General features: G+C 57.1%; 1 protein-coding gene and 1 long non-coding RNA gene across 5 annotated transcripts in view; both read left to right on the top strand.

The window, feature by feature from the left end:
* Positions 1-25,014, top strand: part of GALNT9 (polypeptide N-acetylgalactosaminyltransferase 9) — a 120,214-nt gene that overhangs the window by 6,307 nt on the left and 88,893 nt on the right. Inside the window, exon 2 of one of the 4 annotated variants that reach the window (XM_063614799.1) lies at positions 12,890-13,003. The exons of the other annotated variants lie outside the window; for them this stretch is intronic. Within the exon in view, the coding sequence (XP_063470869.1) occupies positions 12,916-13,003 (88 nt within the window). The 5' untranslated portion in view covers positions 12,890-12,915. The remainder of the gene's footprint in view (positions 1-12,889; positions 13,004-25,014) is intronic. 4 annotated transcript variants of the gene reach the window in all.
* Positions 14,063-16,688, top strand: LOC134732078 (uncharacterized). Its single transcript, XR_010115012.1, has 3 exons — positions 14,063-14,113; positions 14,611-14,852; positions 15,237-16,688. It is a non-coding gene; the product is annotated as an uncharacterized lncRNA (long non-coding RNA).

Below are 25,014 nucleotides of genomic sequence, written 5' to 3'. Positions count from 1 at the left end.
TGAACAAGCACAGATGCCCGTGAAGGGACAAGGGGGTGGAGAAGCCGGGAGGCGCTGGAGGAGGGGGCAAGGTTGACTCACGGCTCTTGCGGCCCAGGAAACGCCCCTGTGGCCTGGGCTTTCCCATATGGGACCGTGAGGAGAGCGATGGCCGCCCCGCCACTCAGCGAGGGGACTGGTGTCAGCCCAAGTCTGACAGTCCCCCCTCTAGTTGCCATTCACAGAAAGGAGAAACTCACCTTCCAGGCATTTAAAAGGTGCCAAGGGTTGTATCATCTCGTAGCACGGAAGCAGCTCAGCCCTGGGCTCTGCGCCTGGTCCCCTGGGCTCACCAGGCCCTCCCAGGAAGCCGCCCGGGCCTGCTCCCGCCTCCATCCTTGCAGAGCCTACAAACCCCACTCCCGCGCCTGGGGATGCCATGGTGCTGCCTGAGTTCTGGAAGTAGGAGGGGGCAAGCTGTGAAGGGGTGACAGGAGCTGGGGTTGGGGAGACGCCCCCATTCCCTGTACAAACACTCACCCGTCCCGGAGCCTTCTGTGGGGCAACTGAGTCATGGACGGGGATGCCGGGTGCTTGCTGTGCTCTATCTGGCATTTGCAGGCCCAGCCCCTATGACCTGAAGGCCTGTCTCAGTGAGCAATGGCACCACCTCGTGTGCTGCACGTCCGTTCCTTCCTGGCGAATTCGTGAGCACCTGCTGCATTCCTGAACTGCGCTGAGGACGCGGGCCTGAGCAGAGATGTCCCCATCTCAGGGGCTGACATCCCAAGGAGGAAGGCAGGGAGTGAGCAAGTGGCATCGTCCAGATGGTCTCAGACAGAGCCGAAGCTATGAGGAGGCCTGAGTGATGTGGACGAATGGGTACCTGGGTGGGGGGGACGGTTACGGGTTGAACGGGGCCCGTCCAGAAGCTCACATCCACCTGGAACCTCGGAATGTGGCTTATTTAGAAACAGGGTCTTTGCAGAAGTAATTAGTTAAGATGCCCTCAACCAGGACTGGGGATTAGTGGGCCCTAAATCCAATGACTGTGGTCCTTATAAGACGAGGAGAGACAGTGGCAGTTTGGAGGGGAGGAGGCCCCATGGGGGCAGAGGCGGGGACTGGGGTGGTGCGGCCACAGCCCGGGGGGCCCTGCGAGAGGCAGGATGTGTCTTACCCACGGCCTTCAGAGGGAGTGTGGCCCTGCGTGCCTGACATCCGACTCCCGGCCTCCTGTGTGACGGGACAGGTGTGTGAGGGGACAGGTGTGTGGGGTGGAGCCTCCCTGCTCGGTGCCACTGCAGTGACCTGGGACACACACAGGTGGGTGGGGAGGGAGCCACTCTCTGAATTGTGAATGAGGAGAAGGAGCTGCCAGGAGAGAATCTGGGGGAAGTGCTGGGTGTCGGTGGCAGGTGCAGAGGCCCCAGTGGGCCCTGGGGTCGGGGTGGTCTGGGTGAAGTGAGGGAGATGGTGAGGTGCTAGGCGGGGGGCTGCCAGGCCCTCTCTTGGTCTCCTGGACAGCCCGTTGGCCCCGGAAGGATTCTGGCTGCACTCCCAGGCTCCCGGCCATGCCAGAAGGTTCTTGACAAGGGATGTGACACTGTGGGTGCCTGTTTCGCGGGGGCACTGAGGTCCCATCTCTGGTGGTGCCCATCTCGCCAGCTGTTTGAAGCACATTTTCAGTTTCACTCAGATCTGCCAGGACCCAGGTGAGACGGGCGACTCATTAGCAGACGGGAAACCAAGGTCTCCGGAGCAGCTGGTGTACCATGGCCTCGACTCCGGACCCACGGGGCCTCGACTCCGGACCCACGGGGGCCTCGACTCCAGACCCACGGGGGCCTCGACTCCGGACCCACGGGAGCCTCGACTCCGGACCCACGGGGGCCTCGACTCCGGACCGACGGGGGCCTTGACTCCGGACCGACAGGCACATTCAAGTCAGGGCTGGCACAGGCCGGGCAGTTCTCCCTGGCAGGGCCGCCCTGTGGGTGGGTTGTGGATGTTGAGCAGCGTTTGGCTCCACCCACTGCCAGGCACTCTCCTCCCCGCTGGGACACCAGGAGGCCCCTGGAGCGAGAGTCCACCCTGGGCACCTGCCTCACTGACTGTGGCGTCGACCCCCTGGGTTCAAACCCAGCTCCTCCCTCCTCAGCTGCACGACTGTGGGCCGGTCACACGCCCCCTGAACCTCGGTTTCCCTATCTGTAAAGGGGGGATGCCCAGAGCAACAGCCTCGGAGGACCCTGTGGGCACTGAAGGAGGCACCCAGCACAGCAGAAGGACCCCCCCACTGGCACCGCCCACCTCCCCTCACCTCTGAGATGAGGATGGGCTGATGCTTCTCCAACCCCGGGGGCGCCTGGTGGGGGCAGAGGCTTTGAGCTGGCCCAGGGACACGGAGTTGGAGAGAATCAGATCACGCCGCGGGAGCTTCCCTCTACTCTCCTCCACCCTTTCCCACGGCGCCAGGACCCCCTCTTGGCCTCTGACCTCGGCATTGGAGAGGGGCCTCTCCCGGGCACATGGGCTTTGCTAACAGACACACCTGGCCAGACTCTCAATGCAGCATTCCGTTTCCATTCTGTTTACTGATATTTACTAGTAAAACGATACATGTTTTCTATTGTTGGTGCCAACCCATCACTTATTTAAGAAACGAATTAATTTAACTTAAAAGATGAATCGATTTAAAAGAAACCGTTAAGTAATATGAACTCAAGCTTCTGCAGAGACGACAGATTCCCCAGGAATCCGGAAAGATCCGAGGTGGGGGCGTCTGCGCCTCGTGGCCTTCGACGGCTCTGGGCCGTGTCTGCCGCACCCGCGTCCTCCAGGCAGAATCAGAACCCAGGAAGTGAGGTCCTGGCTCTGCAGGCAGCACTCTCCCCAGGGCGTTCTGTGCCTCTCAGTCTGAGTTTAAACAACAACAAATAAAAATAAAACAAGCGCGTGTGTGGATGTGCTGTGGGGAGGCTCCTGGGCTTGGCGGCCGGCCCTGGCACATTGTACCCACATGGACTTGGGGATGTCGCTACAGGAGCAGCTTGAGGCTCGCCAGCTCTGTTAGCAGCTGACATCTTTGATTTTCAGCTACAGAAAACTCAAGTCTGACAGAGTGAACGCTAACGGGACCCAGTGGCCCAGTGGTTCTGGCAGAGCGGATAGCGTGACCCAGCGGCAGGGGCCGCTTGCCGCCCCGTTCTCCTTAGGAGCGCCTGCCTCGTATCTCTGCCTGCATGGCGGGGTCAGTGAGGCCCTCTGAACCTCAGGAGGCTGAGAGTGGAGAAGACACAGGTTCCACAGGAAATCCGGCTCTCCCTAGAAGGACGCGGGAGGCTGGGCACCCAGGCCTGAGGAATGTCTTCTGTCTACGTGGGGCTGCGGGAGGAGCACCCGAGGTGACCCGAGGTGACCTGTGGCTGCGTGTTGTGCTGGGCACAGCTGTGTGCGTGGCGGAGTGGGGTGTTGACCTGCCCCAGACAGAAAGGCTTGATGAAAAGCAAACTCAGCTGGTGTGTGTGTCAGGGCTCTCCCGAGGAACGGAGCCAGTGGATAGAGACCCGAGAGGAGATGTAGGGTGAGGATTGGCTCCCGCGACTGTGCAGGCCAAGAGGCCCCACCATCTGCTGTCTGCAAGCTGCAGGCCTGGGAAGCCGGGTGGGGTCCTTTGGCCTGAGTGCAGAGACGTGAGAGCCGGGGTCACATTGAGGAAAACGGCATAACTTTTACTCCAAAAGCCCGAGACCTGGGGGCTCCTCGCGATGTCCACAGGCAGGAGCAGAGGGAGGTCTCAGTTCACACACGACATGAAGCTGTCCTCCTCTGCCTTTCTGTTCCAGCCAGGCCTCCGAGGAGGGGCTGGTCCCTGTCCGCACTGGGGAGGACAGAACTTTCTTCCTCAGCCCTGATTCAGACTTGAATCTTGCACAGACGCACCTGGAAGCAATACTTCCAGCCACTTGGGCATCCAAGGCCCTCTCGGTGGACGCAGAATTCACCATCACAACTAGCTTCAACCACGGGGAGCACACCTCACGTGAAGGCACGCACGCTGCAGGCTTGGTGGCTCGGTGGCGGCCACGGACACCCAGGTCTGTCTCTGCTCCTCCCTCCCAGAGAGTCGCCGCCGGCGTCCAAAGGACCCGTGCAGCCGCCCGGTGTGCATGAGCAGGGCCCTGAAAGGCGGGAGACCCTGCAGGGATGTCTGGGGACACGCAGGCTTCCTGCTTCTCTGTTAGGACTGTGTCGTCTCTGAGCACCTGGTCAGCCACTGGCAAAGGGTGGGAGAAGTGCCCTGTGGGACTGGCCTGGTCATAACTGGCCCCAGGCTGGGGAAGGAGCAGGGCTGGGCCTGCTCCCACGATGTGTAGGGTTGAGTGGACCCGGTCACAGCTGGAATCACCAGGCAGACGAGAGGAGGGCAGGCGGCCCACGGCATGCACTGTGCATCAATGCTGCCCACACGCCGGGCTGCAGCCCCAGCTGGGAGGTCAGTCAGGGTGCACATCCCAGGATCCACCAGGAGGTTTAGGGTGGCCCTGAACCTGCAAGTCACCAGCTCTGCATGATCCTACAGCTGCAGCTGCGACACTGCGCCAGGGTTCAAGTGTGGATGCCGCCTGTGAGGCCCTGAGGCCCTGTGCCAATGGGATGGCGGATTCGTGTTCCTGGTGGCCTGAGGCCCCTGTGTTGGAGGCTGGACTGAAAGCTGGGTCATGAAGGGCATGTGCTGTTAGGGCCCCACCTCTGGCCCTGAGGAGAGGCAGCCATGTGGGTTCCCCGAGCACCCACCTTGTCTCTCGTTCTGGGTCAGGCCTGCCCAGTGCCCGCCCAGCCCCGTGTGCCATCCAGTGTTCTTGTCAGCGTCCTGCCGCCCACGCTTGCCTGGCCAGAGGGGCTGTGCTCAGGCCCTTGGCTGTCAGCATTTTATTTTATTTTAATTTTTTCGAGGCAAGGTTTCACCCCCACCACCCAGGGTCAAGCGGTTCTCCTGCCTCAGCTTCCCAAGTAGCTGGGATTACAGGCGCTCGCCACCATGCCTGGCTAATTTTTGTATTTTTTGATAGAGACGGGGTTTCACCATGTTGCCCAGGCTGGTCTCGAACTCCTGAGCTCAAGTGATCCACCTTCCTCAGCCTCTCAAAGTGCTGAGATTACAAGCATGAGCCAGTGTGCCCATCGGTGTTTTATGTTTAACTAAATAAACCAAGTGCAATTGTTATTTGAAACGCCATCCTGGACCCTGTGGAGCGCCAGAGAAATAATGAGATCTAGAGGTGCCAGGTCGACCGTGGATCTTCGTGAGGCTCCCAGCAGCCCCTGTGCAGCCCCACCCACACCCCTCCTTCTTCCCCTGCCCTGGATGGAAGGGACAAGGCTGGGCCCTGGGGCTGGAGGGGCCCGAAGGTCGGGCCAGCTGGGGAGGGCTGGGCGCAGCCTCTACCGAGTGAGGGGGGTCTGGCCACTGCGTTTTTGAGCTTTTAGGAAGATTTTTAAAAACACAAAATCTCAACACAGGCTTACTAAAATTATGGTGTATTTACATGTTTATGGGTAACAAATGAATGCTTTTAACAGACTCACTGGAGTGTGATCCAATTGTGCTGTTCACAGATGATCCTGGAATTCATAAAAACAGCAGGTCTCCGTGGTGAGGTGGTCCTGGAGAGGAGCTGACCCCACGCTGGGGAGCCAGTGTGGACGGAAGAGTGGCAAGTCCAAGGCCTGGGCCTGGGCACACACTGTGAGGACGCGAGTGGAAGGAGCAGGAGAGAGGGCGTGGCCTGGGGGGCGGCGCAAGGTCCTGTCCCTGAAGCTGGGCAAGCTGACACCACCAGCTGCTTCTGTGGGGTGTGGGATTCAGGTCTTGCTCTGTGAAGTGTAGGATGGGGATGTGCCATGGGGTGTAAGATGCAGGCTGTGCTCTGTGGGGTGTAGGATGAGGCTGTGCTCTGTGGGGTGTAGGATGAGGCTGTGCTCTGTGGGGTGTAGGATGAGGCTGTGCTCTGTGGGGTGTAGGATGGGACCATGCTCTGTAGGGTGTAGGATGAGGCTGTGCTCTGTGGGGTGTAGGATGAGGCTGTGCTTTGTGGGGTGCAGAATGGGGCCATGCTCCATGGGTTGTAGGGTGCAGACTGTGCTCTGTGGGGTGTAGAATGGGACCGTGCTCTGTGGGGTGTAGGGTGCAGGCTGTGCTCTGTGGGGTATAGAATGGGGCCGTGCTCTGTGGGGTGTAGGATGGGACTGTGCTCTGTAGGGTGTAGGGTGCAGGCTGTGCTCTGTGGGGTGTAGGATGGGGCCATGCTCTGTGGGGTGTAGGATGCAGGCTGTGCTCTGTGGGGTGTGGGATGCAGGCTGTGCCATGGGGTGTAGGATGGGGCTGTGCCATGGGGTGTAGGATGGGGCTGTGCCATGGGGTGTAGAATGGGACCGTGCTCTCTGGGGTGTAGGATGGGACTGTGCTCTGTGGGGTGTAGGGTGCAGGCTGTACTCTGTGGGGTGTAGGATGGGACTGTGCTCTGTGGGGTGTAGGGTGCAGGCTGTGCTCTGTGGGGTGTAGAATGGGACCATGCTCTCTAGGGTGTAGGGTGCAGGCTGTACTCTGTGGGGTGTAGGATGCGGGTCAGGCCGTGCAGCATTCCTGGCCTCCAACCACTAGATGCTGGTAGCTGCTCCCCCCTCCCCAGGTGTGATAGCCAAACCTGCCCAGGTCTCGCCACATGTCCCCGTGGGTCTGAGTACCCCATGTGAACACCAGTGCTCGTGATGGGGAGGAGGCTGGGTGGCTGCAGAGGGAGTGGGCTGGGGTGGGCGTTCCTGTCGGATCTGAAAGGGTGGCCGAGGGACCACACAGAGCGCGGGGTAATTTGCTGAAGCGGAGGAAAGAGAGCAGGGACACGCCCTGGCAGGAGGAGGGACGAGGCCCTGGAAGGTCCTGGCAGCACCTCGCACCTTGGACGGCCGTTCCCTGCGCACAGGTGGTTAGAGTGGGAAGCTCGGGTGCTCCCGGATTCTCCGTTTCCCAGGGAGGAAGGAAGCAAGGTCATCTGAGGTTGAGAACTGCAAATTCCTTTTCTTTTCTTTCTTTTTCCTTTTTTAGTGAAGCTATAGCACTAAATAGATTTTTAAAGGAAGTATATGCTCAGTTATAGGGGATCTCTGTTTCCTCCCAGAGTAGGGGCATAAAAATGCATTGTGAAATGGGGACGTGGGGTCGGGCTGGGGAAGAACCCGCAGGCTGTATGGTAGAGAATCATGGCTATGTCTGCCAGGCATGGCACCCCCTTTGCAGGTCGGGGCCAGGGACAGGCACTGACTGTGATCCAGCTTCACGCCTCTGCTGGAGAGCCTTGCCTGGACCGGGACGCTGGGGTCTGTGGGGTCGCCTCCCAGCCCGCGGCTGGCTCCTGCCTCTGCCTGCCTCTTCTTTCAGTGAGAGAGGAGGCGAAAGGCTGATGAGGAAACATGATGGAACCCAAGACCTGCAGGCATGAGGGAGTGGGCGGCCGTTCCGGGGGCTGCCTGCCTGCCGTGCCCTCTCCAGGACCCCGCGTCCCCACCACCCTCCACTGTCGAACATTCTGGAGACTGTTCCCAGGGCCAGAGGCTGTCCCCTTTCTCATGCTCCAAGTCCCCACTGGCGTCTCGGAATGGGCCCAGCACAGGGGTTTATTGCAGCCCAAGCATAGAGGGGTCTTCCCCTGAGGCCGTGTCACTCGCACCCTGTGTGATGTGGTGGGGAGTATGAGTGGGTGGCTCGGCCCTCTCTGCTGCGTGTGGGAGGCTGTCTCTGGACCCTGTGTTCCTGCAAGGACACCGGGGCTGAGTGTGGATGCACAGCCTAGTAATGGCAGAACTGGGATCTGAACCGGTGGCCTTCACAGAGACTGGCCCAGAAGACGCGACCTTCTCAGATCAGCAGCCGTGGTGCAACCTCACCCACGTCCCATGGCAGAAAGGGGCTATTTTTACTTTCAACAGAATAGTTCAGTCGCATCAGCTCTGTGTGTAGCTCCGGCATGAAACCCAGCAAGCCCTGATTTTATTTCTAAGTCAGAAAAGAACAGACAGGGTCTGCCAGGGGCTATTTTCACACTATTTTGAGAAAATTGTGGAAAATGCCTGTTAATATTCTGAGGCTCGAGCACTTTGCAGTGGACACGGGGAGGCCACCCTGACTATCTTAGTTGCTCGGTGCAGAGCCTTGCGGTTAAAATGTGATTGGAGCGTTGGGCCGCCTGGACTCAGAGCCCAGCCCCACCACCTCCCCCTGTGCCACCTCCGTCAGGCCACCCAGCGTCCTGCTCCTCAGCTTCCTCACCTGTAAAATGGAGTGAGAACAGCACTCACCTCTGTTGTGAGGACTCTGGACGAGGGGAGCATGCAAAGCTCTGGGAGTGGCACCGGGCACAAGGTCGTGCTTGGTAAGCAACGGAGCTGCTTTGGCAAATGCCACTGTGGTTGCTCATTTCCGCCATCCGAGGTTTGCCCGACCTTCCAGCCTGACTCCACTGCACGGAAGCTAGTTCCACTCCACCCGAGATGCATGAACTCCAGGCTTCCAAGGGAAATTGGAGGGGGCATCGGGGGAAGGGTTTGATTGGATTCACGCGTCATTCACTGAACTACTGCCATACTGTGCAGAGCCCAGCAGGGTGTGCCCAGTGCCCCGAGCAGGTGCCCCTTGGAAGTTCACAGTCAGGCAGGGGGGTGGCAGCCTGCACTCTCTGCTCTCTAAGGCGCAGGAGAGGGGATTGCTTTGAAGGGGAAGGTCAGGACAGCTTCATGGAAGAGGAATCTTTGAGCTGCACATTCACAGTTGGATGGATCTGAGTCCTAATCCCAACGGGGTGATCTGGGGCATCACTACTCCTCTCTGAGCCTCGGTTTCCTCATCTGTGAAAAGTGAAAAATGATTATCCCTCCATGACAGGATCATGGAGAAGATTAGACAAGATGGTGCATGTGAGTGCTTGGCAGAGTGCCTCCCACAAGGTAGATCCCAGAAAAGTTAGCAAAGATGGAGAGAGAAAGAGAGTTCAAGTGGGGCAGGATTTGGACAGATGGATAGTGTGATGCCTGATGTATAATAGGTACTTGGTAAATATTGATTGACTGGTAGGATGGATGGATGGATGGATGGGTCAGTGGATGGATGGATAAATGGATGGGTGGGTGGCTGGCTGGATGGGTGGGTGGGTGGATGTGTGGATGGATGTATGTATGTATGGATGGGTGGATGGATGGTTGGTGGATGGGTGGATATGTGGATGGATGGATAAGTGGGTAGGTGGATGGATGGGTGGGTGAGTGGATGTGTGGGTGGATGGGTGGATGTATGGATGGCTGGGTAGTTGGGCGGATGTATGGATGGGTGGGTAGATAGGTGGGTGGATGGATGGCTGGCTGGATGGATTAGGTGGGTGGACGGGTGGGTGGGTGAGTGGATGGATGGATGGGTGGATGTGTGGATGGATGGGTGGGTGGATGGGTTTGTGAGTAGGTAGGTGGGTGGAGAGATGAATGGGTGGGTGGATGGGTGGATGGATGGGTGAGTGGGTGAATGAGCAGGTGGGTGGGTGGATGGATGGATGTATGGATAGATGGATGGATGGGTGGGTGGATGGGTAGATATGTGGATGGATGGAGGGATGGGTGGGTGGATGGATGGGTAGGTGGGTAGGTGGGTGGAGAGATGAATGGGTGGGTGGATGGGTGGATGGATGGGTGAGTGGGTGGATGGGCAGGTAGGTGGGTGGATGTATGGATGCATGGATGGATGGGTGGGTGGGTGGATGGATGGATATGTGGATGGATGGATGGGTGGGTGGATGGATGGGTGGGTGGGTAGATGGATGAGTGGATGTATGGATGGATGGGTGGGTGGATGGGTGGAGGGATTAATGGATGAGTAGGCAAGTGGATGGATGGGTGGGTGGATGGGTGGATGGATTAATGGATGAGTAGGCAAGTGGATGGATGAGTGGGTGGATGAGTAGGTGGGTGAATGGATGGATGGGTGGATGTGTGGATGGATGGGTGGGTGGTTGGATGGATGGTGGGTGGGTGGGTGGATGGGTGGATGTGTGGATGGATGAGTGGGTGGATGGATAGGTAGATGTACGGATAGATGGGTGGGTGGATGGATGGGTGGATGTATGTATGGGTGGGTGGATGGATGGGTGGATATATGGATGGGTGGGTGGATGTGTGGATGGATAGGTGGATGGATGGGTGCGTGGGTGGGTGGATGGATGGGTGGATGTATGTATGGGTGGGTGGATGAGTGGAGGATAAATAAATATGGTAGGAGACTCTATAGAGTGAGGACAGCCAAGCATTGAGAAAGGGAAGACAATATCTGGAATGCTGGACTAGGAGAGAAGGCCAGGAAGGCAGGTTGCATCCCAGTGCATCCATGTGGAGTTGAGCAGCCCAGACTGACACAAGTGTTGGGCTGACAACCTCATCTTTGGCTTGGGCCCCAGCAGAAGGGGATCCGCCCTGGGGGCAGAGACACGGAGCCTCTGCTGCCCCCTGGCAACAGGGGTTCAGGGCAGGCTCTCCTTCAGCAAGCAGCTGAGGGAAAGCCAGGTCCCCTGGACTCCACTGGGGTCTTCAGCAAGTGCAGGGCCAGTTTCCCCTCCCATCCTCCATGTGTGGGTTCCTGAGGTCTCCTCCTGTCTGTGACTCTCAAGGCTGGGCTGTGTCAAAAGGACAGGCATTTCCAGGAGATTCCAGAGTCAGGATTTGAGCAGAGAGCTGACCCCAGTGGAGCCAGGCGTGTGCACCGTCAGAGGACAGCGTGGGCGTGGGGAGGGGTGGGGGTCCAACCACTCTGCTCCTCTCAGCAGCTTCTCTCAGAGGTGGCCACCAAGGTGATGGGACTCCCAAGTGTCCCTCATCCTTGCTCCCAGCTGCCCTTAAACCCAAACCTGGGTCAGGTTGGCATTTATTGCTGCATGGAGCAGCCGTGGGATGTTCCAGAGCCCAGCATGCTTTCCAGAGGGAAGTAGAGGGCCAGGAAATCCTTCCCACCACATACTTCCAGTCATTCCCTATCTCCCTTGCTTTGGCCCCATAAATATTCATATTCATTGAACACAAGTATTATGTATGAAGATTTATCAAATGCTGTATTAGTCTCAGTGAGAATATATTTTACAGGTCTTGCCATGTCCTGCAAAATATTCATGACTTCATGGTATCAGAAGGGCAGTCAGTCTTTTCACTACTGACAATATGTTATTAGTTTGGGTCCCCAGGGAATCTTAAAAGACCAGCCTGTAGTGAAATTAGCTGTTGTATTTGGAGAGAGTGGATAAAATTGAAGCTGGGAGAGAGAGGGAGACATTATCTACAAAGGCAAAACAGGGTCTCTCTTTTTTATCTTCACTTTGTAATCATCAAAATTAATAGCCAGGCACGTTAAATCAGGTTACATTTTTATAGTGGAAATAAAGAGAGGGGCAAGGGAGCTGGTGGGATGCTCTGTCTGCTGTAGCTTCCACACTCCCCTCCGCCCTCCACACTCCCTGAAGTGGACAGCCAAGGTCGCACGCACACGAAGGACGCAGGGCCTGGATTGCCGGAAGGTGATGGTGCTGCTGGTTCCCTCACTGCAAACAGGGTGGAGTCCTGCTTGCTGGACAAAGGTCACGGTGGAGGCTGCTGGTGTCCTGGGATCTGAGGGTGGAGGGAGGGCCCGCTGTCCCACGGCAGCTGCCCTGGTCTGGAGTCCACCTCTGTTCTTTCTGCCGGCACTTGCTCATAGTGTCTCTTTTCCTTGTGTGCCTTGTTACATTTGACTGTGTGCTGGTCATTGTTGTTGAACACTGATTTGCAGGCATAACCCGAGGCCTAGGCTGGAGGCACTACCCTCTGGAGAGGGTTGTGTTTGCTCCTCTAGGCTCTTGGGGGCTGCCTGTGCTACCCCTGCCCCTGCTGCGCCTGCTGCCCCTGCCTGTGCTGCCCCTGCCCCTGCTGCCCCTGCTGCCCCTTCCCCTGCTGCCCCTGCTGCCCCTTCCCCTGCTGCCCCTGCTGCCCCTGCCCCTGCTGCCCCTGCCCCTGCTGCCCCTGCTGCCCCTGCTGCCCCTTCCCCTGCTGCCCCTGCCCCTGCTGCCCCTGCTGCCCCTGCCCCTGCTGCCCCTGCCCCTGCTGCCCCTGCTGCCCCTGCTGCCCCTGCCCCTGCTGCCCCTGCCGCCCCTGCCCATGCTGCTCCTCTAACGCTGAGTTCAGGTCTTGATGGTTGCTTGGACCACGCCAAGGCTGCACGTCCTGAAGGTGGGTCCCCCAGTGCTTCACCCTCACCCCTGTTTATGGAGGGAAAGTTTTCTATTTGGCACCTCTGGTTTCTTCCCCCTTTCTCCCTCTTTGAAATGTCAAAGTTGCAGTATTGAGAACACCCTCTTAGAAAAAACCAAATTGCAGGCCCACTCATTTCTCTGATTCCCATTTTCCCTTCACTTCTGGCCTAGCAGTTTCTTGCCATCTTGTCAGGTATTTATTGCTTTTTAGAAGTTGATGTTGTTGCTTAAATCCAGTATTCTTAGTGCTTTTCAGCAGGAGGCAGGTTGGTCTGGCTCGCAAAGGCCGAAATTATGGGAAACTTTAGCTGGGGCCGAGTCCCTGTCTTGGGCTGCCAGCGCCACGTGGCCAGGGAGAGCGGGTGCCCTGAAGGATGGGTGTGGACAGGCGGAGGCTCCAAAACAGGACAGCCGGGTTTGGGCTGTTTGAGGATCACCTCCCTCAGACCACAGCCACACCCAGTTCCTCTTTGTGTGGGAGGACAGCGTGGCTCCCACGTGGCTCCCACCTTCCTAGCGGTGCCCTCCCTCTGCCCCTTCCTCCCCGATTATCTTGTGCCCGGCCGCCTCTCAATTTGTGCTGTTTCCTCTCTCAGAATATTGGCTTCAGTTGCTGTGACAGATGGAAATCAGTGACTCAAAGAGAAGCTGGGAGCTTGAAAGCCCACTTCCTTCCAAGTTGAAAAATCACAGCCGCCCACATATCCCAGGTATCATGTGCTGGGAAAGCAGGCAGCCAAGTGTGAAATGATTCTTCCGGGGGCAGGGACCCAGAGGAAGCCGGCAGGAATGCCTGCTTTCCCGGAGGGCCCCGTCCTTCTGGGTGGGGCTGTTGGGTGGGAGGCAGCCTGACCTCACGCGGGTGCCCTCTTGCTCCTGGCACTCGGCCCCGGCTCCTCTGGGTGAGGGAACTCAGAGTCCCTGACAGTCCCGGCCTTTGTGTGCCTCAGTTCCTTTACTTCTGCATGTTACAGACCCCGTCTGAAATGCCGAACCGCAGTGTGGCCGGTGAAACCTGGAGGGCTGGTGGGACCCTCACAAGCCCAGCCCCAAGTGAATCCCAGCTCCTGCCTTCCTGCTGGAGGCATTCGGCCCCATGGTCACACACTGGCTGCTCCAGCCCCGAGCATCGAGTCCTGGTTTCACGCATGAAAAACGGTACAGGGCTGTGGATAAAAGGCGAAAACCTCCGATTCCAGCAGTCTGCTTTTTTAGACATATTTCTCAGAATTCCACCCAGCAAATTCCACTCGAGTCTTGCTGACTAGGTGCTGGTCGGGCGCCACCCTCAGCTGCGAGGTCACCGGGGAGGCCGGGGTTTCACCTGTGCCCGCTGCCATCAAGCAAACTGTCGTTCTGCTGCTGAAGAACAGGGGACAGGTTGTGGCCCAGGCCTCTGCTGGGCCTTTGCCCTCTAACTGCCCCCTTTTGTGGTCTCTTTCTCTGCCCTCCTGTGCGATTCTTGGTGCTGCTGTAACACTGACCACAGACTGGGTGGCTGTACACAACGGAGACTTACTCTCTGTCTGTTCTGGAGGCCGGAAGTCCAAAGTCACAGTGCTGGCAGGGCCAGCTACCCTGGGGGCCTAGGTCTGCTGCAGGCCTGTCCCGCTCGGGGGGTACCGGGCAGTCGTGGCGTCGTCGCTGCCTCTGTCGTCACATGGCCTCTCTTCTCTGCCTGTGACTATCCGAGCCCTCTCATTTTCTAATCAGGATGCTTCTTACTGGATTTAGGCCGCCCTGCCCTGAGTCCAGGATGACGTCATCTTGAAATCCTTACCTGAATTATACCTGGAAAGACCTTACTCCCACATCCACAGGTTCAGAGTGGAGATAGCTTTTGGGGCCCTCATTCAACCCACCATCCCGCTCCATTCATCTAAACTGGGGCACGACCCCTCGACCTCCGGGGTGGCTGCGTGAGGCCCACGGGCAGCTAGAGGGGTGGGGCCAGTCAGCCGTGGGTGTCCCAGGGCCATCATCCACTCCAGCCCATCTCTGCCCCGCATGGCAGATCTGGGCTGTCAGATTGCTGGATCCTCCCGAGGAATCGGGAACTCCAGGGTTTCAGGTGAAATCTGCGGGGGTTTCGATGTTGGCAAAAACTCAGGATTCTGAGAGTGTCTCGTGGGACAGACATGCCTGCAGCCCGGTGGACGTGGGCTGAATGGGTGGGGCCAGGTTCTGCCCACCGCCCTGCAGGGCCGTAAACAGGGGCTCTAGGAACCTCCCTGGTTGGGGTCAGAGGGGCGGGGTCGGCAGCATCCTCCCGGGCACCAGCTGATCCCTGCTCCACGGCCACCTCCTGCCTCCTCAGGCACAGAAGTCACAGTGCAGCCATCCCGAGCCCCGTGGGTGAGGTGTGAGTGTGGCCATCCCGAGCCCCGTGGGTGAGGTGTGAGTGCGGCCGGTGCACATGCAGCTTGGAAGGGCGCAGGAGCCGCAGCCTGGCGGTTCTGCGTGGCCGCGGTGAGCCTCACTGTCTATGCAATGGGGACAGCATGGTGCTGACATCGTGGGCGGTGTGAGGATTACAGGATGGGCACCCCGAGGTGCCAGGTGGGTCCTGGGCCCCTCTCTTTGTCTCAGCCCTGGCCTGGGAAAGCCCCGGTGGTCGAGGGTCCCTCCCACCCCGCCTTGCCTCCCTGGCCCGCCCTGCATTTGTGGGGCTGCCCCACATCCCGCAAGGCCTCCCCTGCCTTTAGCAGTGTCTGGGAGCCCGGTAGGTGCAGGCACCACCTGGGCGCTGCTGGAACGAGACCAGCAAACAGAAGGGGCGGCGGCACCCAGCAAGGGCAGCGTTGGGGCCCAGGGCAGAGTGTTTCGGGGTCTGCTTGCTGCATCAGCTTAGCCTCCTGCCTCCTGTATTATTTTCCTGGGGCTGCTGTCACAGATTGCCACAGACGGGGCAGCCTAAAATGACACGCATTTCTTCTTTTGCAGCTCTGGCATCCAGATGCCCAAAGTGGATTCCACTGAGCTGCAGCTGAGCTATGGGCAGGGCTATGCAGCCTCCAGAGGGTCTGTCCTTCCCTCCCAGCTCCTGGGGCTCCAGGCGTCCTTGGCCACATTGCTGCACCCTCTGCCTCCATCACACGCAGCTGTTTCCTCTTCTGTCTGGGTCGAATCTCCCTCCATGTGTCTTTTTCTTTTTTTTTCCTTTTTGAGACAGGGTCTCACTCTGTTGCCCAGGCTGGAGTGCAGTGGCATGATCATAGCTCACTGCAGCCTCAGCCTCCTAAGGTCAAGTGATTCTCCTGGCTCAGCCTCCCAATGTGCGGGGATTACAGGTGTGAGCCACTGCACCCGGCCCACTTCTCTCTCATAAGACACTTGTTTTTTGTGGTTGTTGTTGTTTGTTGGTTTTGAGACAGAGTCTCACTCTGTCGCCCAGGCTGGAGTGCAGTGGTGTGATCTCAGCTCACGGCAACCTCTGCCTCCTGGGTGCAAGTGATTCTCCTGCCTCAGCCTCCTGAGCAGCTGAGACTACAGGCGCCCGCCACCACACCCAACTTTTTTTTTTTTTTTTTTTTTTTTAAGTAGAGATGAGGTTTCATCATGTTGGTCAGGCTGGTCTCGAACTCCTGACCTGGTGATCCACCCACCTCGGCCTCCCACAGTGCTGGGATACAGGTGTGAGCCACTGCGCCTGGCCTGCTTCTCTCTTATAAGACACTGGTGATTGTATTCAGGGTGCACCTGGGTGATCAGGGGCACCCTCCGTCTCAGGCTCTCTAACTTAATCACGTCTGTAAAGTCCTTTTGACCATGGAAAGTGACAGACTCATGGGTTCCAGACATCAGAACCTGATGCCTTTGGGATCTGTTATTTATCCCACCACACCTGTCCTGCCTGATGAACAGATCTAGATAGACCCAGTGCGTATTTGTTAATGCCATTTCTTCCAAAATGTGAATCCACTGCTGACATGTAGAGGTATAAATCTGTACACTGGCACTTCCTGTTGGAATTTTAGAAGATCTGGCATCTCTGGACCCGAGTCCCTGGTTGGCAGTAATCTGTGGGTCTGAGCCGAAGTCCCCAACACTCCCTGTTTCCCCAGACACACACGCCAAGTGACAATCTGTTCATCCTTCAACTTCCCTGTTTTCCTCAGGGTCCTCAGGATCGAGAGGAGGTGGCTGAGACGCGGGCACAGGTCCCCTCATAGCCCAGATCACCCCCACCTGCCCACTGCTCACAAACGGAGTCAGCCCCCGTGGAAATCGCATTCCCCGTCACGCTCCCAGACGGCCGTCTCCTCCCCGGTGATTGTCTTCCAAACTACCTCCTGTAATTAGAACAGTGCGCTCCCTCGGGTCATGGGAAAGGAACTTCAAATGATGATTCCATAAAAGCAGAATGACCACGGGCGCGCGGCGGCCGTGCGCGGAAGTGAGCCATCTTTTCCAATTACCGCAGTGATGATGAATGGCGGGGAGGGAGCCTTGTGTTCAGCCCTGAATCTCAAAAGGAAGCTGCTTTTCCTCTCGCAAGTCAAATCACTGCCTCCAAAACCAAGCGGTGTCCCCGGCTCTGGGCAGGGGGAAAGGCATGGAGAACGTCCTGGGGAAAGTGAGTGCCCCATGGCACTCCGTTGGCAGTGCCCGGGCGGATGGGGGTACCCAGAAGGGCCTGGAGATGCATCTGTGTCCTCCAAGCCACTATGTCCGACCTGACTTCCCCTTAAGAACTTGTTGCCCACAGTCTAGACCCCCGCTCTGCCCACCCACCTGGACCTCGGCCCCCAGACCCCAGGAGAGCCACCCCCAACAGGCCTCTGCATGGCTCCGGGGCGCCCCTGAGTGGGTCACCTCCTGGCTGGGACCCTGGAGCCAGGCTGACTCCTCACCATCCCGGATAGCAGCTCCCATTGCTCTGCGCTTGAGAGTCACCTGGGGATGGTTTAGACGTTCCAGCGTCCAGGCCACGCCCCGGCAGTTACGTCAACTCCGTGGGGAGGCCCAGGCAGGCGCCGGCGCCATCAGACTCCACAGGTGGTTCTGGTGTGGACGGGCTCCATCCGCTGACCTGGGAAGGCCGCTTCCGACGCTGCCTGTGTAAGGGTCCCCTGGAGGTCCCCCCTGCCCCGGGAGGTTCTGACTCGGCAGGTTTGGGGAGGGTGTCAAGAACGTGGGGTCCCTACAGGCTCCCAGGTGAGTTGGATGCTGCTGTCCTGAGGGCGGGAGCCACTGTCTTGAGTCTGGCCCCGCCGTGAACCCCTCTGTCCTGAGGGTGGGCCCCGCTGTGAGCCCCCCTGGCCCAGGTGTCACTGTGAGAGCCACCGTCCTAAAGGCCGTGCTGCCAGCCCTGACTCAGCTCCTTTGGACCCAAGCCCCACCCAGGGCTCCCTGGTCCCCATCACCCAATGCTGTGAGGAGCCAGTAGGAGAAACCCCAGGCCTGGCACTCACATCTGCACTTGGGCCACGCTGTCCACCCGAGGGCCTCACTGGCTCCCCTCTCAGGGCCCACTGAGACCAAACATTCCCCAAACTGAGCTCCAGGAGGCCACCCAGGCAAGGCTGTGCCCAGGGGAGGAGGTACCCAAGTCAGGGTGTGCCCGGGCGAGGGTGTGTCCAGGAGAGGGTGTGTCTGGGAGAGGGTGTGCCCGGGTGAGGGTGTGCCCAGGTGAGGGTGTGCCCGGGTGAGTGTGTGCTCAGGTGAGTGTGTGCCTGGGTGAGGGTGTCCCTGGGTGAGGGTGTCCCTGGTTGAGGGTGTCCCTGGGTGAGGGTGTGCCCGGGTGAGGGTGTCCCTGGGTGAGGGTGTCCCTGGGTGAGGGTGTGCCCAGATGAGGGTGTCCCTGGGTGAGGGTGTGCCCGGGTGAGGGTGTCCCTGGGTGAGGCTGTGCCCTGGGTGAGGGTGTGCCCGGGTGAGTGTGTGCTCGGGTGAGTATGTGCCTGGGTGAGGGTGTCCCTGGGTGAGGGTGTCCCTTGGTGAGGGTGTGCCCGGGTGAGGGTGTCCCTGGGTGAGGGTGTCCCTGGGTGAGGGTGTGCCCGGGTGAGGGTGTCCCTGGGTGAGGGTGTCCCTTGGTGAGGGTGTGCCCGGGTGAGGGTGTCCCTGGGTGAGGGTGTCCCTGGGTGAGGGTGTGCCCGGGTGAGGGTGTCCCTGGGTGAGGCTGTGCCCTGGGTGAGAGTGTGCCCGGGTGAGGGTGTCTCTGGGTGAGGGTGTGCCCGGGTGAGGGTGTCCCTGGGTGAGGCTGTGCCCTGGGTGAGAGTGTGCCCGGGTGAGGGTGTCTCTGGGTGAGGGTGTGCCCGGGTGAGGGTGTCCCTGGGTGAGGGTGTGCCTGGGTGAGGGTGTCCCTGGGTGAGGGTGTCCCTGGGTGAGGCTATGCCTGGGTGAGGGTGTGTCTGGGTGAGGGTGTGCCTGGGTGAACGTGCTGCTTTTCATCTCTCCTCTGCTTCCGTTTTTGGTGGTGGATTCTGGGCAGCTACCTCGTGTTAAATGAAGACACCCTGGTGGCCCTGTGCTGCTCAAGATGCCCGGGGTGGGGGCCTCTCTCCTGGCGATGAATCCACGCAGGGCGCTTGCCCAGCCTCGGGCAATCACTGCATCCCGGCGGTGGAGGGTCTGGCGGGGACTACCCGGTGAAGGCCACAGGGGTGACAGCCACAGTGCGCATGGGGGATGGCTAGTCCTGAAATACTCAGGGAGGCTCTCCTGAGAGAGAGAGACAGACAGAGGGTGGGAAACCGAGTGTTCAATGTCCATACACCATCACGCCCCAGGGCTGATCGGAACATCAGACTCTGCACAGGCCCCTGGGTTCCACCCTTGTGTCCCCGTAGACGGTCACCGGAGTGCTTTATCTGCATAGAAAGCCTGACCACTGTGCCCATCCTCCTCTCTCCCTCTCAGTTCAAAGCTCCTCTGCGCTCCCACTTCCTGCAAGGCTCAAAGCAAGATCCCAGCCCGCACAGAAAGCTCTCACCCCGTCCCGTCCCCTTTCTGCCACCACAGCCCTGACCTGCACACGCAGCCACTCACAGGACACCTTCCTGCCCTCCTGGCCTTTCTCTTCCCTCTGACTCCTCTTCCTGGGGACCCTGCCCCTGCCTCTGACCCACACCTGCATGGAAGCGGCTGCCCTGGGGTGGCACCTGCTCACCTGTATGCATGACGGGGCATGAGCTCTGGGAGGCAGGCAGGTGTGTGCTGCGTTCACCAGGGTCACCTGGGCCTGCCCCACCCAGGCGGCTCTTGGAATTTAGCAGACGCTCCGTGAGTTTTGATAATGGATGGGTGAATAAATGGCACAGCTACAAATTGACATTTTATGTTTGCAGCCATCAAAGTTATGTTTATGAAGAATTTTTAGTGACATGGGAAAATACTCAAGACGTAGTGATAAAAACAGAATGCAGGCGGCAGACACCAGATACATGGATTGAGCTGCGCCGAGGCATTACATGTGATCTTACAGAATAATATGCAGTGTGAAAATACTGATGTTAGTTTTCCCTGCAGCATGAGACCCCAGGTGATCCTGTGTGTGTATGTGTCTGTGTGTGCGTGTGTAGAATTTTCTACCAGAAGCATTTGTGACTTTTCCAATCAGAAGTGATGCACTTTCTGATTAAAGTAGTGGAAGCATATATTGCTGGCAGTGAAACAAAAATAATCTAAACCTTCTGGAAAATGACTTGGCACCAAGATTCACGAAATTTCTCTATCTTTGACGCAGTGGTTCAATTTCTGAAATAAGCAATCCTAAATATGCAATTAATAAATAAGTGATAAATGCGTGAGCCCCTCGGGGTTGTCAGGCAGGCGTTCTGTGGACGCCTTGGAAGATCATTGCTACGACTGCAATTGAATTCTACCTCTGATGGCACAGAAGGCATCTGTGGCCCTAACTTTATGTGGAGGCAAAAGCAAAATGCAGACCCCTCCATCTTGAAGGTGGCACACGAATGTTCCGTGCCCCCCTGGAGCCGCATCCACATCACCTGCCCTGTCCAAGGTCATGCAGGGCATGGCGGAGGCTGCATTTGCCAGGGAGGGGTTGGCCTCCCTCTCTGGCCAGCGAATGGGGCCCCAGGTCCCTCCTCCAAGGGCTGGTTCAACCTGAATGTGTCTACATGGCATGTTCCTTCCCCGTGGCCACCAGGCAGTCCTCGTGCTGTGCCGGCGGTGAATGTTCGTACAGCCATCCCTACCTCCAGGCAGAATTGGGAGGGGCAGGCGCCGGCGATGGGGCAGCCCCATGGACGGGGACCCTTTACGTGCCCTGGAGGGGAAGTGTCCAGCTGGCACCTTGGTCTGGCTCAGAAACTCCTGTGTGGTTCTCGTATGGACCATTCTCACGTGCCCACCGCAGCAGCACTTCTGTCTGTGAAACGGGGCCCGGAGTGGAAGCGCAGCCGTGGTCCCCAAGGCCAGGCAGGCACTGTCACCTGCTTCCTTGGGAGAGGATGCCCTTCCTCTCCTGAAAGGGGAGTGACCGTGGCTTAGTGGCTGTTTATTTAATGCCTTTGCCTGCCACCATACAGGGGTGGTGCCTTTCTTGGTTCCCTTGGACACCCTCTGAGAGCGTTGCAGTTCAGAGCACTGTGATGGAGTGTGGCTGGGGCTCACTGCCTCCTGGCCATGGGCCCAAACTTCAGCCTCAGTAGTCTCATCAGTTACATGGGGGTGACAAAAGCAGCTGGCTTGGAGGGAACCCTGGGGATTAAAGGAGGCAAAGCTTGTGCAACACCTGCACGAGGAACACGGTCAGTGCAGTGCTATGAATGCGTTGCCCGCTGCCCCCATGTGGGAAGCTTCACCCCCACCATGGCATTGAGAGGGGTCTGTGAGGGGTCTGCAAGGGCTCTGCCCTCTCCAAGGGGTTAATGCCCTTAATGTGAGAATGAGTTAGTTATGGGAGTGAGTTATCTCAGGAGGGGGTTGGTTATCTCAGGGGTGGGTCAGGTGTGGTGGGAGCAGGTTAGTTATCATGGGAGTGAGTTATCTCAGGAGTGGGTTGGTTATCTCAGGGGTGGGTTAGGTGTGGTGGGAGTGGGTTAGTTATGGGAGTGGGTTATCTCAGGAGTGGGTTGCTTATCTCAGGGGTGGGTTAGGTGTGGTGGGAGTGGGTTAGTTATGGGAGTGAGTTATCTCAGGAGTGGGTTGGTTATCTCAGGGGTGGGTTAGGTGTGGTGGGAGTGGGTTAGTTATGGGAGTGAGTTATCTCAGGAGTGGCTTGGTTATCTCAGGAGTGGGTTAGGTGTGGTGGGAGTGGGTTAGTTATGGGAGTGGGTTATCTCAGGAGTGGGTTGGTTATCTCAGGGGTGGGTTAGGTGTGGTGGGAGTGGGTTAGTTATGGGAGTGGGTTATCTCAGGAGTGGCTTGGTTATCTCAGGAGTGGGTTAGGTGTGGTGGGAGTGGGTTAGTTATGGGAGTGGGTTATCTCAGGAGTGGGTTGGTTATCTCAGAGGTGGGTTAGGTATGGTGGGAGCAGGTTAGTTATGGGAGTGAGTTATCTCAGAAGTGGATTGGTTATCTCAGGGGTGGGTTAGGTGTGGTGGGAGCAGGTTAGTTATGGGAGTGGGTTATCTCAGGAGCGGCTTGGTTATCTCAGGGGTGGGTTAGGTGTGGTGGGAGTGGGTTAGTTATGGGAGTGGGTTATCTCAGGAGTGGGTTGCTTATCTCAGGGGTGGGTTAGGTGTGGTGGGAGTGGGTTAGTTATGGGAGTGGATTATCTCAGGAGTGGCTTGGTTATCTCAGGGATGGGTTAGGTGTGGTGGGAATGGGTTAGTTATCATGGGAGTGGGTTATCTCAGCAGTGACTTGGTTATCTCTGGAGTGCAATGGTCATCATGGGAGTGGGTTAGTTAACTTGGGAGTGGGTTACCTTGGGAATGAGTTAGTTATCACAATAATGGGTTGGTTATCGTGAGAGTGGGTTAATTATCTCAGGAGTGGGCTAGGTATCTTGGGAATGGCTTGGTTATCTCATGAGTGAGTTGGTTATCGTGGGAGTGATTTGGTTATTATGGGAGTGAATTGGTTATCTCGGGAGTGAGTTGGTAATCTTGGGAGTTGGTTTTCTCAGAAGTGAGTTAGTTTTCTTGGGAATGAGTTGGTTATTATGAGAGTGAGTTGGTTATTGTGGGATCGGCTTGGTTGTCTCAGGAGGGAGTTGGTTTTCATGGGAGTGTGTTGGTTATCTTGGGAGTGGCTTGCTTATCTTGGGAACGAGTTGGTTATCTCAGGAGTGAGTTGGTTATGTTAGGAATGGCTTGGTCATCTTCGGAGAGACTCAGTCATCTCAGAAGTGAGCTGGTTATCATGGGAGTGAGTTGGTTATCTCAGGAGTGAGTTGGCTATCTCAGGAGTGGCTTGTTTATCTCAGGAGTGATTGGTTATTGTGGGAGTGGCTTGCTTATCTTGGGAGAGACTCAGTCATCTCAGGAGTGACTTGATCATCTCAGAGTGAGTTGGTTATCTTGGGAGCGGCTTTATTGTCTCAGGAGTGAGTTGGTTATTGTAGGAGTGAGTCAGTTATCATGGGAGTGAGTTGGTTATCTTGGGAGTGTCGTGGTTATCCTGGAAGTGAGTTAGTTATCTCGAGTGAGTTGGTTATGATGGAAGTGGCTTGGTCATCTCGGAGTGAGTTGGTTATTGTGGGAGTGAGTTGGTCATCTCAGGAGTGAGCTGGTTATCTTGAGAGTGGTTATGTTATCTCAGGAGTGAGTTGATTATCATGGGAGTGAGTTGGTCATCTTGGGAGTGACTTGGTCATCTCGGGAGTGAGTTGGTTATGGTAGGAGTGACTTGGTTATGGTGGGAGTGACTTGGTTATTTTGGGAATAAGTTGGTCATCTTGGGAGTGAGTTGGTCATTATAGAGTGAGTTGGTTATCTCAGGAGTGAGTTGTTATGGTGAGAGTGGCTTGGTTATCTCAGGAGTGAGTTGGTCATCTCAGGAGTGAGCTGGTTATCTCACGAGTGAGTTGTTTTTCTCAGGAGTGGCTTGCTTATCTTGGGAGTGAGTTGGTTGTCTTGGGAGTGAGTTGGTTGTCTTGGGAGTGAGTTGGTTATCGTGGGAGTGAGTTGGTTATCTTGGCAGTGAGTTGGTTATGGTGAGAGTGGCTTGGTTATCTCGGGAGGAGGTTGATTATCATGGGAGTGATTTGCTTATCTCAGGAGTGAGTTGGTTATCATGGGAGTGAGTGTTGGTTATGATGGGAGTGGTTTGGTTATCTCAAGAGTAAGTTGGTTATCTCGGGAGTGAGCTGGTTATCGTGGGAGTGAGTTGGTCATCTTGGGAGTGAGTTGGTCATCTTGGGAGTGACTTGGTTATCTTGGAAGTGAGTTGGTCATATTGGGAGTGAGTTAGTTATTGTGGGAGCGAGTTTGGGTATCTCGGGAGTGAGTTGGTTGTGGTGGGAGTGACATGGTTATCTCGGGAGTGACTTGGTTATCTCGAGAGTGAATTGGTTATCTTGGGAGTGTGTTGGTTATCTCAGGCATGCCTTGTTTTTCAGGAGTGAGTTGGTCATCTTGGGAGTGAGTTGGTTATCATGGGAGTGAGTTTGGGTATCTCGGGAGTAAGTTGGTTGTGGTGGGAGTGAGTTGGTCATCTTGGGAGTGAGTTGGTTATCATGGGAGTGAGTTTGGGTATCTCAGGAGTGAGTTGGTTGTGTTGGGAGTGACTTGGTCATCTCGGGAGTGTGTTGTTTATTTTGAGAATGTGTTGGTTATCTCAGGAGTGGCTTTGTTATTTCGGAGTGAGTTGGGTATCTCGGGAGTGAGTTGGTTTGTGTGGGAGTGGGCTCCTGATGGAAGGAAGAGTTCCGCCCTCCCCCCCAGTCCCCAATGCGTGTGCACTCTCGCTATCCACATGGGATGACACAGCACAGAGGCCCAAGTCAGATCCGTGCCTCTTCATCTTGGACTTCCCAGCCTCCCGGAGTGTGAGAAATTATATCTTGTCTTTGTGAATTGCCACATTTGAGGAACGGTGCTGAAAGTTGGTGTATGACAGGTCAGCTGTCACCACTAGCCTGTGACCTCAGAACAGCAGGATGTTGAGCTTGGTTTGTTTTTCATGAAAGTTGTGGGACAGACCTTTCAAAGGCTGAGCTAACAGATGCAAATTTCCCATTATTCTCAAAATTACATCTTATTCAAGGATGAGATGATAAGCTTGCAGTGTTGATTCTGTCTGGAGGAGGAAGCTGGGATTTCAAAGAGGAAAACTTGGGACTGATATCACGCAGCCCAGGAAGACACCCTGTGAGATCTGGGGAACAGCCCACAGCTGGGCCGTCAGTGGATGGGGTGGTGAGCGTGGGCATCTCCTGCTCTTGGATCCCAGAGAGACCTGTGTCCGCTGGTCTGAGTGGGCTGGACGGCTGGCGTGAGCATGAGGCTGTGCGGTCATCTCCTGGGGCTGCCGTGAAAAATCACCACAGACTGCGTGGCTTAGAACAACAGAAAAGGACACTCTCCCTGTCCGGAGGCTTTCCCTATTTGGAGGCTGTCCCTGTTTGGAGGCCGTCCCTGTCTGGAGGCTGTCCCTGTCTGGAGGCCATCCCTGTCTGGAGGCTGTCCCTGTTCCGGAGGCTGTCCCTGTTTGGAGGCTGTCCCTGTCTGGAGGCCATCCCTGTCTGGAGGCTGTCCCTGTTCCGGAGGCTGTCCCTGTTCCGGAGGCTGTCCCTGTTTGGAGGCTGTCCCTGTCCGGAGGCTGTCCCTATTTGGAGGCTCTCCCTGTTCCGGAGGCCGTCCCTGTTTGG

Source organism: Symphalangus syndactylus, chromosome 13 (genome assembly GCF_028878055.3).
Source record: "Symphalangus syndactylus isolate Jambi chromosome 13, NHGRI_mSymSyn1-v2.1_pri, whole genome shotgun sequence".
NCBI lineage: Eukaryota > Metazoa > Chordata > Mammalia > Primates > Hylobatidae > Symphalangus > Symphalangus syndactylus.
This window is presented reverse-complemented; position numbering and strand designations above follow the sequence as displayed.